We start from the raw sequence: 18,527 nt of genomic DNA, 5'->3' as shown, positions 1-18,527 counted from the left end.
TTAGGAATTTTTTTTAGAAGCTATAATTTGATACAAGTTCCTTTACTACCTGGTGGTGTCTGAACTATAAAAAAATATTTCCCATCTCACTCTCTAGGCCAGATTGCTCCGGCTGCGGGGGGGGAATAGACATTTCGTTAAATTACAGGGAAATCTTGATGAAGAGCTTAATGAATGGTTCATTTTAAAGAAGTCGGCAAGAGACAGAGTTCTCTGACTGGTTCAGTTACCAGAAATTGTCCTCTTTGCTCCTCTCATTTTGCTCTCTCATGGATGGTAATCTTGGGTGAAGTAATAGGTGCTGAAGGTTCAAGAAGCGCTTCGTCTGCATGTTTCACTGGATTCAGATTCGAATGTGAAATGTGCTATTAAAAAAAAAGAAGTAATGATCACTTACGTATCCCTCTGTTCAAAGGGATTCACTGCAATTAATCCTAGGACTGTACAATAAATTGGAAATTTTCTTTTGCAAAGCACTTGCAAAGAATAGGTACATTAAATAAATGCAAGGTTTGAGTGCTGCTTTGTGCAAGACATGCAGCGGAAACCACGCTGAGATTATGTTACGCATTGAGTGAGCTATTCTCGTGTACTTATCAATGGAGCCTCAGTGCTAATATTAACTTTTTAAGTTACAAGGACTTTGTGTCATGTAAAAAGTACATAAAAAGCAAGTCGAGAAGCCTCCACGCTTTTTCAAGCATCTGTTTTCCCAGTCTTTGTGGTGGGCACCTCTACTAGAAACTGTCAGGGAAGAGTGATGATCTGTAATGGCTGAGGAGCCGTAAAACACACATTTCAGAGACTTCTGACGAAAAAACTAAGCGCAATTTTGCGTTAGAAATTAAAAGCACATATTACCTGAGGAAATCTGGAGCTCGTACTATCATATGCTGAAAGTCTTCCAAAGACAGCTTGCCATCGTTGTCCGCATCAGCTTCGTAAATCACCTTTTCACACACAAGGCTAACTTCTTCTGGGGTAAGTTCATTTCGGGTTAATTTGTTCACAGTTTTCTCTAGATCTGATTTGCATATGTAATCATCATTGTTAAAATCTGCCAAAGGAAACAAAATGAATTCCAAGTGACAAAAGTCAGCATTTTACATGGCTGACCGCCAAGACCTAACAGGAAGGGTTTGGTTCCCAGGCCATACTGTATTTGTGTAAGTAGAACTTGCAAATCAGAAATGAAGTCTTGCAGTTATCCATATTTGCTTGTATAAAAATTCAATAACAAAATAAAAATCCTGGAATCGTTTCTCCTTATCTTACATAAGGGTAACCGTTGTAAATAGTTTAATGGCTAAACACAGCCTAGCCATAATTAAATCACTCTAGCACATCAGCACTACTGAACTAAGTGCAAGAAATAGTTTGAAGTTAAAGGAAGAGAATGGGCTGTTCGGTTTTGGTGAGAGTTCACTTTTTTAACATCTTTGCTGAGTCATGTACAGTTTAAATCACAAAGAACGTTGGGCTGGTTGTTTGATATATTGTTTGGCTTTAGCTGATCATGAAGAAAGTAACTGAAAATGGTACTGTAAAGAAAAAAAATACTCTTTATATTTGTCCTTGGAGAAAAACGCTAGAGGTGTGCTTCCCTGCCTCCCGCCTCCCCCTACCAAAACCACCCCACAGATTTATGGGCAGCCAAATCCCTTGTGCTGCACTTTTCCAAGCAGCCCCTCAGACAGAAGTATTTCTTAAATGTTTATCGGCTCTTGAAAACTGCAGATAATTTCAGGTTGTAAATTTTGTAGTAAGTCCTAATCCTAAATAAGAGTAGAGACAAAAGGATAAAGAAGACGAAGTTTCTAGGAGAGAGAACAGGCATTCAAATGCAATGAAAAGAAAGGCTGTATTAAAACCACACCTAACTAGGAATCATTATGGTGGCAAAACGAATATTTTACATCCCTACATGAAGCTGCAGGATTTCCCCAACGTTTACTTTTTATGCATATCTCACTCACCATAAATTTTAAAAGCATAATAAGCTTTCAAGTCTCTGGGAGCCATTTCACTCAGCACTGAAAACATGTCCAAAAAATCATCCAAAGTCATATTGCCATCTCCATCCTCTGAGAAAACCTCTGCTATCCGCTGGCGGAATGGATTGTCCTGGGAAGCAGAAGACAGGAGCGAGGGAAGGTCATCTTTACTAGCATTGATTTCGGTGCAGGTAAGACACAACTGGAGCGAGATTATTTTTGTTGTAACCCCCTTTTTGGCAATCGCTCCCCTTTCGGCTATTGTGTTCTTGGCTAATGTTGTGTCAGAGGTAGACACAGCTGCAGCCTTTAACCTCTGTGCAATTTCAGGGGGTTTTCGGGGAATCACTAGAAGCTTCCAGAAAGACTTTTTACTTCAATAGCCAAAATTTATTTGTCTTTCAGCCTCCCAGCAATTAGTACTGGATGAATTATTAAAAAAGGGTAGAATAAACTGAAATGTGTCACTCGATTCCGGTCGTGTTCCTTGCTCTGTACCTTCAGCTCTGGCATGCTGCCAATGAGTTCATAGGGAAGTGTCACGTCTGGTTTGTCTGTGTAGTCGAGTGGGACGAGCTGCGGGGCTAGATCTCGGTATCTGTAAAACAGCCTGAAACAGAAAGGAAGGCTTGCTTAGGGAACAAGTTATTTACACCACCGAGAACAATGTGTTTGCCTTTTCCACATCATTCTTCACACTTTGCATCTGTACCAGATGGATGATGTCAGTCACGAAATACCATTAAGTATGCTCTGTAGTTGGTGGTGGAAGAGACAGTATTAAAAAGAACACCACGGCGTAACTGGCGAAAACCACAAAGCCTTCGCGTTTACAGAACAATTTGGAGACAATGCTTACGCAGGTCAGGCAGCCAAACCACTAGATACTGCATATCTGAAAACAGATTTTCACAAAGCTTCAGGCTTACTTCTACCTTGTCAGCAGGGGTATTCAGGCATGTAGTGTAGTGATGATTTAGGTATTTATAAGAACAAGGCACAAGACCTTCAACCTGGAGGTCCACCTAATCAGCTTCCAAACAGACAAAAACTTGTGGCAAGGTGAAAGGGATCTGTTTTCCACATCCACGATGAATGTGACCAAAAATAATGGGCTTCAGCTGGAGCATGAAAGATTCAGTTTCAATGTCAGAATAAAACCCTGGACGCCTAAAGCCACGGGCAGGAAGAGAGATCTGGGACCAACTCTACCAGGTTTTCATCCCCCCCAAGTATCTTCCTGGTTTTCCATAGAACTCAGGTTCAAGAGACAGAAAATGTGCATAATTAATAATTTGAATGTATTCACCACTTTTTCAGCCTGCTATTTCCTTCAGTTCTTGTGCTAGAATAAGGATCCCACTCACAGCTGTTATCAACAACACAACAGGAGAGAATTTTAAAAGGGATCCTTATCAATAATAAATGCCTTATTCATTACACAGTTATGGTTCTGGCCTCTCCTCACTACCTGGAAAGGCAGACAGATTTAGATTTCAATTATTACAGAACCATTCCTGTTTTACCCTGCATAAATTCAAAGACAGAGATCGAGGTTGTGAAGAGGGACATGCTCGGTACAACACTGCCACTTGTGCTCTGCCCTTCAGAGAAATTAGCAAGAAGTGCGTGATGGCATCTTGAGAGATGCAGAAACTGAACACTTCCCTGTCTGCTAACACGCCCAATGGTTAGGAAAGGCAAATGCAACTTCAATATGACGTACGTTACTATCTGGGTAAGTATTTTTTACAAGAAGTTGAGGGTTTCAGTGGAGGCTCTCAACCCCCCGTGAACAGAATGCTGAACCTGTCTTTATCAGCTCCTTTCGCCAGAGATTAAATGGAGTGTTCAACGAGGTGTGTGAAGGCTTCGGGAAAATGCACCTTCGAGTACCAGGATAATTATTCACATGAAGACGTGAATAAAATTTGACACAACCATTAAGGTTTTCATAAAACAGGCAAAGTATCCCAAAGAATAACAGTATACTTTGAAGCATTTGTCATAAAACGAGGTGAGGGGAACATGGATGTCACTGGCAAAGCATGCACTAAAATATAACTTGTTACGTTTATTTCTGATAGAGAGACTGGTGCCTTAATACAAAATTCAGAATTCTGGCTCAGTTTAAGATAGAAAACATAGGTTTTGTACATAAAAAAGCAACAAAAATATTCAGATTGTCCAAAGGTATTGCTTTACATTTGTGTAAATCCATTTCAAAATTATTTAAAAAAAAATACCTCCCCCTCTATGTAACCTGTCTTTATAGCAATCTCTGTACTTTACACACAAAACGCACACGAGACTCACCTCAGAATTTCTTTCCGTGTAAAGAATGTGCAGTCCTATGAAATAAGAAAAGATATAGCATGTAATGACAGTTTTTAGCATGCATTGGCCCAAAGTTTTCCAATACAGTGACTTAAATGGAGTTATATTGTAATATATATGGCCAAGCATTAATGCTCTTTCTTTTGGCATATAATTAGTATTTTATAACCCTTCTTCTTGATATAAGCATCAAACTATGTTACTAAAATCTTTCCTGTAATTTAGTACTCCTACTTAGTAATTTTTGAAGAGACTGTTTAAAAAAAGCCCTCACCATTATTCAATGTTCTGTCCAAACAGCCGTTTAGTTTGTTTTATACCTGATATGCATCCAGTTGCTCTGGAGTGAAAATGGTTTGCTTGTTGCCCATTTCTACCTCTGAAGGCTGATTCTTGTCCCATCATTCTTTCCTCAAAGGCACCTTTATAGGAGGTCTGGATATTCAGTTATTAAAAGCTCCAACAATGAGGTTCAGGTACAGCAGAGGATCAAGTAACCGCCTTCCCTGTTCCACAGGCTGCAAAGTATCATAAATCCTTAGTCTGGCTACTTCAGGCTCTTAGCCAACATCACTCACCTGTCTCCTCTGTGCACAACGAAGACTCACGTTACGGTATTGAGCCAAAACCAACTAACAGCTGCTTGCTTGTGCCTTTGAGGGAGCAGGTAGACTTCATGGATCATACTTTTTCATTCCTTCAGATATGGTAAATTACCTGAAAAGTATTAGTAATGTCTTTCCGCTTTAAGAATTAACACCAGATGCTAGAAATTAGTAACAGTGATGGTAACCCCTTGTCCTTTCCTTCTCACTTTTCCCTCTAATACACTAATGCTAATGGTAGTTTTTACTGGAGGTACTGTCTATAAAGTTTGCTCACTCCCTTTATTCTGCAGTATCTGCTAATACACATTACCACTAGTTAACGATTATTAGCACGACATAATACATATATACTGATATATATACGACCTTTACACTGAAAATACGTGTGAGTCTGTAGTTCATACACGTGAACAGAAATGGGGTGTTACAGGCTGTATGAAATATGAAAAACAAGGGTAGGAGAAGGAACTGACTGCACAACTACAGCATGTGGCAGGTTGCCTTATTTACTGATCACAGGCAGGCCGTAAAGCGTTCATTTCTTGGTCATTCCTACCATCCGGCTGGGTAGGCCCCTCTGGCCGGTGGAAAATCTATTCCCCTCAGCGAAGGAACGCCCGCCTCACTCATCGGCGCCTTCAAGTAAGCAAAAATTATTCGGATTGTTCTGTCCGGCATGGGCCAGGCCGTGCGGGCAGGGCGGGGGCTGGCTTTCCCGGCGCAGCCCGGCGCCCCGCACTTCGCTCCCGGGGCGGCTCGGCCTCGCCGCGGTTTTCCCTCACGGAGGGAGAGGACGCGCGGTTGCCGCGGCAACGGCGCCGCGCGCTGCGGGCGCCAGCCGCCCGCCGCCGCCGCCAGGGGGCGCTGCGGTGCGCGCGGGGGCGGAAGGGGCATGGCGGACTACGAGGCGGTGCAGCGCGGGCCGCTGCGGCTGAAGGGCAGCGGGGCGGCCCTGGGCGCCGGCAAGCGGTGAGGCGGGGAGCCGGGGTGGGGGGGCCCGGGGAGGGCAGCCGGGCCGGGGCGCTGACCGCCCTCTGCCCGCAGGAAGAAGAAAAAGGCGAAGGACAAGGCGCAGATCCTGGAGCAGATCGTGAGCAGCAAGAAGCAGGAGGAGGAGAAGAAGCGCGGCCTGGACAAGCGGACCCCGGCGCAGGTGGCCTACGAGAAGATGCAGGAGAAGCGGGTAGGGCTGCCCTGCCCGGGCCAGACCCCCTCTGGGGGCCGGGGCGGGGGTTAAAAACCCCGGTCGGCCCCTCAGATGCGGCCCCTGAGGGGCTGCGGGTGCTGGAAGTAACCGGCCTCTCTGGTGTCTTCCCCCAGCAAATGGAGAGGATCCTGAAGAAAGCGTCGAAAACCCACAAGCAGAGAGTGGAGGTAGGCTAAATTATCCCGACTTCCTGAGGCCGGTGTGTATTTATCAGCACGCAGGCTTGTTGGGCTGGAGGAACTGTTTCACCCTTGTGAAACACAGAAGCGGGGAGGCGGAGGGTCGTGTGGTTCAGTGGTGGCGATGTCGGCACCAGATATTAAAGGTTTTCTTTCCCGTTCTCTCCCCTAGGATTTCAACAGGCACTTGGATACTCTGACCGAGCATTACGACATTCCTAAAGTCAGCTGGACGAAGTGAACGGACTGCTTTTCAAGGCTTTGCATCAGGAGTTGTGTTTTGTTTGTATGGAACGGGGTTGCCATGTAAACCTGTGCGTTCTCCATATTGAATGTTTAATATATAATCTGAGTGTTTATGACTGTACTGTCTTATTTCATTGTTTTGTTTTTTAAAAACAAATATTCAACGAAGTCTCTTCTTGGCTGATGAGCTCTGGTTTATGTAGGTGCAGAGGGCTATTTTTTTTAAATGCTTAAAGCGGGATTAAGGCTCAGATCGATTGCTGGAAAACGTCCCTTTGTTTGATACTCACAGTTCTCCTTTTCGGAAGTGAGGAGTCTGACAGTCTCACGTAGCCTGAGCTTCTCTTGTAAGTTATAGGAACTGTATAATTTCTTTCTATCTAGGGTTCTTTCAGAGGTGGGGGCTCTGCTGTAACTTGTAACTTTGATGTAACTTCTTATTAAAATGCTGCTTTCACCCTTTTTTTGGTGCTGACTTGCCTGTGACATCGGGGGCAGCGCACTGATGAAAGTTCTGCCTGTTTTTCAGGTGCCTTGCCTGCCTTTACAGTTCTTACTCCCGGGGAGGGATGACGTGTATCTGGATGTTTAAAATCCTAACACGCCTCTGAAGCCCGAATATTGTTCTTAAACCCGAATATCGTCCCCCTGCTGTGGCTGGTTGGGCCCTGGGTGCTCAGCCTCGGCCTGCTGCTCCCGCCTCCGCCTGCCCAACCCTCCCCTGGGGGCTGCGGCCCCTCGGCCCGGCGCCCTTAGCGCCCAGCCCCGCTCCCGGGGCTGTTTGGGCGCCGCGGGACCATTTCCCAGCGGGAAAAAAGACCCCGGGGCAGCCCGCACCGGGACTATTTAGCACTCGCTGAGTCAAAATGTTCTTCCGCTGCCGCGGCGGAGCCCTGCGCGTATCCCTCCCCGCAGCAGCCGGGACTGGTTTCGTCACTTCCTGCCGGAAGTGCCGGTGCAGGAAGCGGAAGTCGGTGTGTCTGCGACCGGGCGAGACGGCGGCCCGGGCGGGAGGCGGCGGCGGCGGGGCGATGTCGGCCAGCGCCGTCTACGTGCTGGACCTGAAGGGGAAGGTGAGGCCCGGGCCGCGGGGGGCTCTGCGGGGCCGAAGCGAAGGGGCCTCCCCCGGCCCGGGCTGCTGAGGGGGTCGGGGACGCTCGGGTCTGTGAGGGGCCCCGGGATGGCGGGGGTCCCCCGGCCTCGTCGGGGGCTGCGGGAGCCGCTCTCTCCTTCCCGGCCCTTCCCTGCTGCCAGCCCCGGTTTCACCCGGCACTGCGGGTCCCAGCTGTGAGAGGGAGCCGTGGCCTGTGCCTCCTCTCCGCAGTTCCAGATGCTGAGGGAGGCGGCTGCTGGTGGCAGCCGTGCCAGCAGGGCCCTTGGGCCTCCGCCTGGGGTAATTAATCTCTGCCGTAATTGGAGGTAGTTTGTCTCAGAGGATTTTAACGTTTTCCCATCTTAAAAGCATTATTAGGGCGTGTGCAGCAATAGGGGAAGAATAACTCCGGAAAATATTAATACGTGACTTTACAATGAAAGATTAGGATTTGCGTTCTAATCAGCGAAGTATTTTGGCACTGTGATTTGCACTTATAGTGTGCATAGAGGCTAGAGTGACTTTTTTAAAGTTACTTAAAGAGTAACTTCCAAATATCTTGTGCGTTGGTCTTGCATGGTAACATCATCTCATGGAAGAGAAACAATATAAGGATTTTGTTCCTCTCTTATAGGTTCTCATCTGTCGGAATTACCGTGGAGATGTGGACATGTCAGAGGTGGAGCATTTTATGCCAATCCTTATGGAAAAGGAAGAGGAGGGGACGCTTTCTCCTATTCTAGCACATGGAGGAGTTCGTTTTATGTGGATCAAACATAACAACCTGTATCGTATCCTTTATACTGCAGATAGCTCGCATATGCTGATATGCCGAGTGCTGCTATATTATATTCATTGTTTGTGTCTAAATGCGAAGCTAGAGGATGAGCGAGGTGACGTAAGGAGGCTCTGTTAAATAAAGTCGTTTCACGCTTTACATAGCGTAATGTGCACCAGCAGCACAGGGTGCAGAAAAGTGTTTCTGTTAGTTTTACTCTAATAAATTATTTCCTGAATGTTTATCTTCATATCTCGTTAGACCAGAGGTACTCTTAATTAACTCTTAGGGTTTTTGGCTGCCTCTAATTGCCTAAAGGCTTGTAAAAATGCACTTAGTAAACATTTTTTGAATGGTGACTTTGAATGCGTGTTCCTGAACATCCTTTTTCAGTTGTTGCAACTTCTAAGAAAAATGCTTGTGTATCACTGGTGTTTTCGTTTTTATATAAAGTAGTTCAGGTGAGTATGAAATTTCAAAAGTAACCTCTGTCATCTTTTCAGTTCAATCTAAATAGAAGTGCATAGAGCTTTCCCGTTTTTGAAGAACTCTATGGTAATAGCATTTTTACTTTATATTTGATTATTTTGTAGAGCTATCTTCCTAACCACTAATAACGGAATTGATATTTTGTAGCTGAGTAGGCAAAGGATGTGACACAATGCTGTAAGTAGTTGCACAAGACCTGAGAGCACAGAGGAGAATTTTGTGAACTTGATGCATGAGTAGTGGCATATCATAGAGATTCTATGTTTGGTTCATCTGCACCTGGCATGAAAAATATTTCCTCCAGAATAAATATTTTTCATAATATTAGAGTCGCTTCTAGGATTCTCTAGATCTCTTTTAATTGAGGTGGGTTTCCTGAGGGTAATCTTCTGAACAGAATGCTGTTTGTGAATTACGGGGTTTGGTTTGGGACTTTGTAAAAACTATTATTTTAGATGCAAGAATACATTCTGAATGTGCTGTGCTTCCTCAGTTCATGTCCTCCTTCTTCCCCTCCCTCCTGTCATTTTGTTTCAGGTTTTTTCTGAATATTTCAAGGAGTTGGAAGAAGAGAGCATTAGGGATAATTTTGTTATTATTTATGAGTTGTTAGACGAGCTTATGGATTTTGGTTATCCACAAACCACTGATAGTAAAATTTTACAAGAGTAAGTATCATTCTGCATCACTTACAAACTCCTTGGAAAGTTTTGAGCATTCTTCCATGCGCAAGCAAATGTTTTGGCTTGGTCTAGTTATGAAAAAAATTAATTTTCATTTTTTCATGCCAATTATGTGGCTGTAAAGGTACATCACTCAGGAAGGTCACAAACTTGAAACTGGAGCTCCGCGTCCGCCTGCCACTGTTACGAATGCTGTTTCATGGAGATCAGAAGGGATAAAATACAGGAAAAATGAAGTGTTCCTGGATGTTATAGAGTCTGTTAACCTTTTGGTGGGTACCTTTAACTTGTAATGAGAATTGTAATAGGAAGTGTTGAAAAGGGCTCATTGCCTGAAAATCTGCAGGGGTACAACAAAAACTCAGACCGACTGTGGCTAGTGTACTGAGATGCTCAAAACAATGTCAGTCGTTAAGACGGAGTACCCATCCAGGAGACAGATAATGCTTTACGTGGATGTATTGCTAATTTCTGATATGTTCTTCCCTGAAGGGGCCGTCAGGCCCTGGCCCAGGCTGCCCAGGGAAGTGCTTGAGTCCCCATCCCTGGGCGTATTTAAAAGCCGGGGAGATGTGATGCTTGGGGACATGGTTTAGTGGTGGCCTTGGCAGTGTTAGGTTTATGGTTGGACTTGATGAGCTTAAGGGTCTCTTCCAACCTAAGTGATTATGATCCCTTTCCTCCTCCGTCTGTGCCCATCACTTCCCTGACCTAATTCTACTCTACTGGATTCATTTCTCGGGAGAAAGACATCAGAGAAAACTTGGGACATGGGGGTGGGAGTATTGTCTGATGTCATGACTTATCACATCAGCACAATCTTACCTCTCTTTTCTTTTTTGTTTAGGTCAGTGCCAATGGAAATGTATTACGGAGTGAGATAGTTGGATCCATTAAAATGCGAGTCTTTCTCTCGGGAATGCCAGAGCTGCGCCTTGGTTTAAACGACAAAGTTCTCTTTGATAACACAGGCCGTGAGTATCTTGGTGATATCTCGGTAATCGTGAAAGATGTTATCTGAAGTCTTCGGTTTTGGGATGCTTGAGGTTCAGCTGAAAGGATTCGTTCTGAGATGAAAGAAATACTCCCTTTATCAGGGTAGAAAACCACATGAGGTCTTGTGTGACGATACCGAGCAAAGATGGAATACATGGTAACCGTCTAGGCTTCCTCATCTCTTTTTTTCACTGGGACTTCCGTAGTCCTAAAAACCTACAGCAAGCTAAAGAAAGTATGGGCTAAAATGTCAGCAGACAACTACTTTGCTGCGATGAGACTTTGGACATAATTTGTGTAGCACCTTGAAATGTGTATTTTCTGCTAGGCGGCAAGAGTAAATCGGTAGAACTGGAAGATGTAAAGTTTCACCAGTGTGTTCGTCTCTCTCGCTTTGAAAACGACAGGACAATTTCTTTCATTCCGCCCGATGGAGAGTTTGAACTCATGTCTTATCGTCTTAATACCCACGTAAGTCTGGATGTTTGCATTTTTTTTTTAATATGATAACGTTTTAGATTGTAGGCGGAATTGCTACAAGGCTCTCTCTTGTAATTAAGGCTTAATTACAAGGGTTTAAGGCTTTCCCTTAATTTTTTTTTTTGCTTAAAGCATGGGCAGCGTAGTAGTTTTCAAGTCAACTGTTAATAGCAAAGCTTCGTGCTCCCTCTTTTTGGAGGAAGTAAGAATGAGTTTAGAAGTAACTTGGCAATAAGCCTCTATATTTTCAACTGCTGTTGAAACTGTTTCTGAAATACCGTTCCTGTGATGACTTTTTTTTTAACCTAACTACGTGATGAAATATCAGCGTAGCAATTCATTGTGCTTGACAACAACAGTATTTAAGTCATTTAATTTTATTAGAGTATGCTAGCCACAGTGGTAAGGGTAGCTTTCCCTTCAGAAAAGGAAAAATTCAATATAGAGAAGGTCTATAATATGCAACAGGAGACAACAAATGAAAAGTTCAACTTTTTATTTTAAGGGCAGTAGTTTGAATGAGAGTTATTTTTAGGGCTCGTCATAGCTCAGTCCCTGGTGTGTTAAATTATCAAATATTTTGGAATGCAAGTGTTTGGTTTTAGGGATTAATCTGAGACACACCTTTTTGAACCTATAATTCTTGTAACCCTTGGTCGTTGGTATATCTGTGCTTGCTCATTTGTATAATTTTTTTTTTTTAAATAAAAACACAACTTGTTTGTCATTTCAAACACCGCAGACTTTCTGTTTTCTGTGGGGTTCACGTGTTGAGCGTAGCTTTAGGTGAAGCAACATTTTCATGACCGTGTCAAAGTAAAACTGACAGCTGTTAAGCGTTTTTCCCCCGTAGGTAAAACCACTGATCTGGATTGAGTCTGTGATTGAGAAACATTCCCACAGCCGCATCGAGTACATGATCAAGGTCAGAAGTTCTAAACTAATTATGGCTAATTTTAGTCTTCTCTTTCATTTGTTGTCAAAGCTTGACCAGCAGCATGTGCATTTTGGTACAAGTATTTAGTATTTCTCTGGGACTTGCGTCTTTTTGCAGACTTCATTTGTAAGTTACAATCTCCGTTACAGCTCTGTTTCTCAGTGTGTAGGTTGGGGTGGAGGGGAGTCGTGTGTCTCGCAGCTCTCTGAACTCACTTGCACAATGGAAATATTTAGAGGCCTGCTTTTCTGATTTTTTTTTTTTTCTTCTTTAGGCAAAAAGTCAATTTAAGCGTAGATCAACTGCCAACAACGTGGAGATTCACATTCCGGTTCCAAACGATGCGGACTCACCTAAGTTTAAAACCACTGTTGGAAGTGTCAAATGGGTTCCAGAGAACAGTGAAATTGTCTGGTCCATTAAATCTTTTCCAGTAAGCGTTACTTTTAGTCTTATTGCCTAATAGTGTAATAATTACTTAACGTTAATATTTTATGAATGTTTAGACTCTGTCTAAAGCAAATTCTACTAGTATCAGACAAGTAGTACTGGCCTCTTCCTCTTTTCCCTTGGATGAAGGCTTGGAACTTGCTAATAGATGTTTGAGATACCGTTGTTTATATATTTTTTTTGTTGGTTTTAACTGGGTTAATTTTTCAGAACGAGGTTAGAGAGCAGATTTTTGAGCGATGTCTGTGAATGGTGTAATCCCTTGGCCTGGATTTTGCAGCAGCTGTTTCAGTTTGTCAGACTGTGCTTCTTGGGTGGTTCCATGAGCATGAGCTCTTTCAAATGTTAATGGTGTGGTAGTACAGCTGTCTGTCACCATTTAAACAGAATGGTCAGTCTTTTGAGTATGAGGCTGGAAGAAAATTAATTATGCCTCAGGCTGGTCCTAACACTAAAAAAAGTGTTTTTAAAATAAAAACAAGTGCTCACTTTTAAGCCCTAGAGAAGAGTTGAAATGAATAGTGGAGTTCAGCAACTTGACATTAAGAAAACCACTTGTATCGTTGCAAGTTTTTTTTTTTTACTTTTTGTTTCAAGAGAAAAAAAATCTGTCCCTTTTGGGTAGGGTGGAAAAGAATACCTGATGAGAGCTCACTTTGGACTACCAAGTGTTGAAGCTGAAGACAAGGAAGGAAAACCTCCCATTAGTGTAAAGTTTGAGATTCCGTATTTCACCACTTCAGGAATCCAGGTTAGTAGTTGAAAATAGAAATACTGGCAAGTTAACCTGCTAGGCTCTTAACACACACGCTTTTCTCATTTTCTTGATGATCCCTGTTTAGCGTTATCCATAAAACATATTTTTGACTAAAAGAAATTTTTTTTTTTTTTTTGCTGAATGCTGCTTGGCTGACGTGGGAGACTTTATTTCTTCACATATCTTTCTTTCCAGGTTCGCTACTTAAAGATAATTGAGAAGAGTGGCTATCAGGCTCTCCCGTGGGTTCGTTATATTACCCAGAATGGAGGTAAATGGAAGGCAATAGACGGTAGACTTCTCCAACTTGCGTATTTTTTCTCCAGCATACACCTATGGATTGAAACACACGAAACCAGTTGCTCATATTCTTGAGTATTAAACTGTACGGTTTAGATATGTGTTTAAGATTAAGGTATGCTGCTTTTTCCAGTCACCTTTTTTGGTGTCTTAATGAAAGACCCAATGGGATAGTTCAGTAACGCCGTTCAAGTGTTTTGTAATTAAGCTGGGATTCGGTGAGATTTTTGGAATGTAAATTTGAAAAGAAATTGCTCACACGTATCATTCTGCCAGCTTTAAGATGTGTAAGACACTGTCTGCTGGAAGATACTAGATTGTTAGCAAGTAAAAGTGCTGGGGGTTTTCCTGGTTTGTTTTTTTTTTTCTTTTTATTGTTTTTCTGATCTGACGCTCTGGCATGGAAGCACGACTGCCTGCAGTTATCTTAATCGCTTTAGAGCTCATTATCATGACCATTCTAAGCAAAGATCTGGTCTTATTTTATATCACTTCATCTGAATTTGCTGATCTGCTTTACTACTTTTAGCGAGACAATTTACTAAAACTGTTTTTGGGGGTTTTCTTGCCTTTACAGACTACCAGCTCCGGACACAGTAAAACACCTCACAAGCACCACAGACGACAAAACTTCAGGCCTAGAATTTGTTTGCAGAAGCTTCTGTGGTACTGAGAGCTGTGAATGTTGTTGCCAAGGGTCTTGTTTCTGCAATCTTGGATTGGCAGGAGAAAATTACTGTTTTCAATAATGTGTTTGAGCATTTGAACCATTAGTATTGATTGTGTGAATATTTATTTCATTCTTAGAACGTGCTGATCTTGCTGCTAAATGCTAATTACATTAGGAGTAGCAGTTACCTTGAGGAGCCAGGAATACAGAATGAACCTTGAGAATGTCTTGTCAATGCCATGTCCCTTATGTTCGCAAAGTTTCTAGTATTTGTGGTTTAGGATCTCTAAAGACATTGGCAGCGTTACGCTACAAATTAGGGAGACGATTGTGCAATTAAATGAGTGCTGAACACTTAGTTGTATTTAGCCCAAGGTATTTATTTTTTTTTCTGGGCATCTGGGTGCCTTAATTCATTCAAAGCTCTGTTAACTTATAAAAATTTACGGAATATGAGTTAAAGCTATCTGAAGTCCAAAAATACCATTTGCTCTTTTTGCGTGCTTTCAAACCAATTCATCTGACAGAACAACTTCAACTGAAGGGTTTGGAAACAAAAATATGGGTTTGTTACAGACTAAGTTAACTGAGAAGAAGAGATCACAGAAGTAAATGTCTATGGGAGCATCTCTGTGGAAGCACGATGATTGCTAGTTCAGGTCAGCTGAAACGCAGACTGGAGAGTTTCAACCCTGAGGTACCCCTAGGGCACGGAAACCCGACGCCGATTGGCTAGTATTTGCCTTTTTAAATTTCTATTCATAAAACAAGTTCAAAACTGTAATACGTAGGCATGAGAGCTTAGATTAATGATTAAAAAAAAAAAGACCAAAACGATTTTGGAGGCGATGAAATTTGGTATGAAGATTGGGGGGTTTTATTATTAATTTTCCAGGCAGTAGTAATATACTCCAACCTGTTCCAAAAATTGATTGTTGTTTATGAAGAGGCTGATAAAAATACAGTTGCCATCTTTCTTCCAGCTTGCCTTTGTGTTAATTTAGGGCAAATATTTCCCTTTTTTGCTATAGCTCACTAGAATTGTTTAACTTTACTTGCCCTGAGGGGGAATGCTTTCTTTCTCAGTCTTTTCCATTTGTAAACAACTATTATTATAACTTCCTGGCAGAATGGATAACAGTTCAGAATGTTATACTTAAAGGTATTATTTTTTTTTTACATGCCGTTTCATTTTTTTCTGAGAAGCTAAGATTGGCATGGGTGTACATAGTTATTTTGATTTTTCAGAAGAATTTTGATGGTTATCAGTATTTTCTTTAAACAATTTTTAGACTGTTTTCGTTTGAATTTAGTACTTCTGACAGATGCTAAACTTAAACCATCCAAATCTAAATATACATATGTCCGCAAAGGTGACGTGATACACTGTGCGCAAGGTTCTCCGCACCGCTCTGTCGACAGTCCTTGACTCTCCCGCGAGCCGGAGGAGAGATTTCAGTCGTTGTCCCCACTAAATCCTTGTAGACGATACATAGGGATATACCTGGGTAGGGAGTGTGTCCCCTTAGCAAAAAATGACCCGAATTCCCCGGAGGTGCAGCTGCTGGAAGGTTACAGGAGGATCTGCCTCAGGAGGGACCGGCCCCCGCAGGTGTCGGGGCAGTAACCAGAGGGCAGGTTAGGCAGCGGTAGGTGTGGACAGGTATATTCCGGAGAAAGGTTACTGTATTTGTCACCCAACGAGCTTGATGTTGAAACAAATTAAATCGTCTTGGTCAAGATTTTGGTTCCACTGCTCATTTTCATTTGAACAATTAAGCTTATGACTGGACTAAACATTTTTATATTAAAACTGTAACTGGTTGACAAATCACTTTCTGATGACTCTGTTCTTCAGTGTTCGCTCTAATTATTTGCCTGTAAAACGTGACTCCTAATAGCTTCATTTGTTTTCCAGTTGAAGGTGTATCTTGCGGACCAGAACAGTGTTTTCTCATATTTTGTCGCAATTTGACTCTGTTTTGATGCTGGGGCATCGGCCGTGCTTGCCCAGGGAGTAATGAAGGGCGAGAAGTCCTCTTTTGAATCAGTTGCACTTCACTCGCTCTTATTGCAGTTTGATCTACGGCAAAATTCGCCCATGCACCATCAAATTAGTGCTCATTAGCACCCTCTATTTCAGAAAGCAAAAAACCCCCACCTCTTGATCCCTTCCCTGGAGGAATGCAGGGTCCCTGTGTGCTTACGCAGGCACGGAGGCAGAAGCAGAGAGGTGGGATGTTGTAGCACTAGCTCTTGTTCAAGGAGTACAGGGTTTTGCTAAGTTTTGCTCTTAGAGCAACTGCTAAATCTTTCTTTTCTTGGTGGCTTCTGTTCTCTGCCTAATGTGGAAAAATGTAAATTTGATGGTCTGCCATTATGTTACAGGTAAGCGCCTAATATAAAATACTTTTTAAAGTCAATTGGCATAATTCAAATAAGCAGTAAAGTGTCTCATCTGTGTTTTCAGCTCGACGTGGCTTCACAGCTGTGTTCCCTGGAATCTGGAACATTAAAAGACTACAGTTCTTAGGTGGCTCTGCAAATGCACGTCTGTTCCTAATAGTAAGCCGGCAATGTTTAAATGTTCTCCGCAGTCTTGGTTTTATGAAAAGCTGGGCAGCAGGCTCTTTTTTTCCTCAGCAGGCTGAAGCGTTTCCCCTGGCCTGTCCTTGCTCGGGGTATTTCAGCAGCAGCAAGCGTCCCGCTCTCCCCGTCCCCAGGTGCGCAAACCTGGCGCCGCGCAAACCTGGCGCCGCGCAAACCTGGCGCCGCGCAAACCTGGCGCCGCGCAAACCTGGCACCTGGTTACGCGTGGTTTAATTGCTGGCTGATCCCGTGGCGGGAGCCGAACGGGGCCTTGACTTCCCGCAGCGCTGGGTGTCCGACTGGTTCCCGGCTTCCTTACCAGGAAAGATTGCAACAACCTGCTGCTTTTTTGTTCCCCTGGCCACTTCTGCCAGCAGATGGCATTCTGAGCACGCCGCCTGCTTCCCTTAACTATCAGAAAGAGTCGCACAAACAATATGTGCAAAACGTGCCTTTTGATTTGGAAGGTACCTCGATTTTAGTGCCTCTGAGCTCATTTTAAAAAACCAAACTGTAATGAATTTATTTTTTTTAGCCTTATACAGCATGATTTTTGGAGTTCAGTAACTTCTCAATTTAGTTTGACCGTTTTCTCTTGACGTTCTCATGTCTCTGTTCCTGCGCCGTGGCCGCTGATGGCAGCACGCGAAGCAGAGCGGAGGGCATCGCGCCGAGGGAAGGGACGAGCCGCCCTGCAGCGCCCCAGAAGCAGCTCCTCGGGCTGGGCGGTGGTGGCGGTGGACGTTGCTGGGTCACAAAGTTAAGACTCAGCTGGTGGTCTGAAAGCTCCCGTTTGATACAACATATGAGAGAGGGTATCTTTTTTGTGTTTTGTTTTTTTTTTCCCCCTTTGCCCACTTGATTACCTCTAGAGAAAACTGGCTTTGTCTCAATAAAAGAAGCCAGGCCCTACCTCCCAGTCAAGTCAAACGGGTGCATCAGAAAAGCTGCATTCCACCTCTGTCTTCCAGCTGGGGAGATTCTTTCGTTGGTTTTCTTTTACGTGTTTCTACTCTTCCTTCCTTATTGCCATCCCTTTATGCCTGTGTACTGTCTGGACTGCTTATATTTGCTTCCTGCCTCTAACCCGAGCCGGTTTGTCTATAAAACATTCTTGCGCATGAAGAGAGACAATAAGACTTTATCCGTAGGGGGTTTGTCTCGGGTTAAGAGATTGCACCTGTTTATTTCTGACTTTATAATCTGTGACAAGAAATGGGCTAAACCTTGGCACCTCTATCTTTATCTTGTGCCAAAGGCAGTATGTTGCAATTCGATCAGCGCTTTTTTTCCCCCTCTGTGGTTGACACCCATTGCTGTTGGTAATTTCAGCAGCCCTGGCACCGCGAGGGTTGATGGCCTTGCAGAAATAGCGTGAGAGAGCAAAGTTAAGGGACAATATGAATAATCTTCATTGCTATGGTAATTAATTATACAGCAATGTTATTTATGCTACAGGAGTAGTTGTACTGAAATCACAAACGATCGTAAACCTTTTTTTCCACTGAATTTTGTGCAATCTGAAGTGTTATACAAGTCATGCCCTCCCTACGCACAGATAAGACTTGTTTCTCTTGTAGTTACAGCACGTTGTCTTGACTCAGCGTTTGTGAAAGCGCAGTTAGTCACAGCTCTCGCTGTAGTCAGATGCAGGAGGTTCCCTTTTGTAGTTTTTTCACTTTGTTATTAGCACATTAGCTAAAGACTTTGGGTCCTTCTGTATTTCTTCCCTTC

The 18,527-nt window shown here is 43.3% G+C and overlaps 3 protein-coding genes across 4 annotated transcripts; 2 read left to right on the top strand and 1 right to left on the bottom strand.

Annotated features, from left to right (window-relative positions):
- Window positions 1–343: 343 nt before the first annotated feature.
- Window positions 344–4,702, bottom strand: CIB3 (calcium and integrin binding family member 3; the record flags this gene model as incomplete). Of its 2 annotated transcripts, XM_082331518.1 has the most annotated exons (6): window positions 344–365; window positions 862–1,057; window positions 1,977–2,124; window positions 2,493–2,604; window positions 4,311–4,345; window positions 4,652–4,702. In XM_082331518.1, 6 exons carry the CDS (start codon window positions 4,700–4,702, stop codon window positions 344–346), a joined length of 564 nt encoding a protein of 187 aa, XP_082187644.1. The 2 variants fall into 2 exon arrangements, with proteins under 2 accessions (XP_082187644.1, XP_082187645.1); XM_082331519.1 differs by lacking the exons at window positions 2,493–2,604; window positions 4,311–4,345.
- A 1,109-nt stretch (window positions 4,703–5,811) lies between these two features.
- FAM32A (family with sequence similarity 32 member A) lies at window positions 5,812–6,688 on the top strand. The gene is made up of 4 exons (XM_082331028.1): window positions 5,812–5,908; window positions 5,984–6,122; window positions 6,260–6,313; window positions 6,498–6,688. The coding sequence occupies exons 1-4, from the start codon at window positions 5,832–5,834 to the stop codon at window positions 6,564–6,566; spliced, it is 339 nt and encodes a 112-aa protein (XP_082187154.1). The 5' UTR covers window positions 5,812–5,831; the 3' UTR covers window positions 6,567–6,688.
- A 714-nt stretch (window positions 6,689–7,402) lies between these two features.
- AP1M1 (adaptor related protein complex 1 subunit mu 1) lies at window positions 7,403–16,692 on the top strand. Its single transcript, XM_082331069.1, has 12 exons — window positions 7,403–7,644; window positions 8,299–8,455; window positions 8,836–8,903; window positions 9,469–9,599; window positions 9,739–9,886; window positions 10,462–10,588; window positions 10,939–11,081; window positions 11,944–12,015; window positions 12,302–12,460; window positions 13,103–13,228; window positions 13,430–13,505; window positions 14,112–16,692. Exons 1-12 carry the CDS (start codon window positions 7,438–7,440, stop codon window positions 14,132–14,134), a joined length of 1,437 nt encoding a protein of 478 aa, XP_082187195.1. The 5' UTR covers window positions 7,403–7,437; the 3' UTR covers window positions 14,135–16,692.
- The last annotated feature ends 1,835 nt before the right edge of the window (window positions 16,693–18,527 follow it).

Source organism: Platalea leucorodia, assembly GCF_965183815.1.
Source record: "Platalea leucorodia genome assembly, chromosome: 21".
In the NCBI taxonomy this organism is placed as follows: Eukaryota; Metazoa; Chordata; class Aves; order Pelecaniformes; family Threskiornithidae; genus Platalea; species Platalea leucorodia.
The sequence above is the reverse complement of the archived record's forward strand: the minus strand, read 5'-3'. Positions and strand labels throughout refer to the sequence as shown.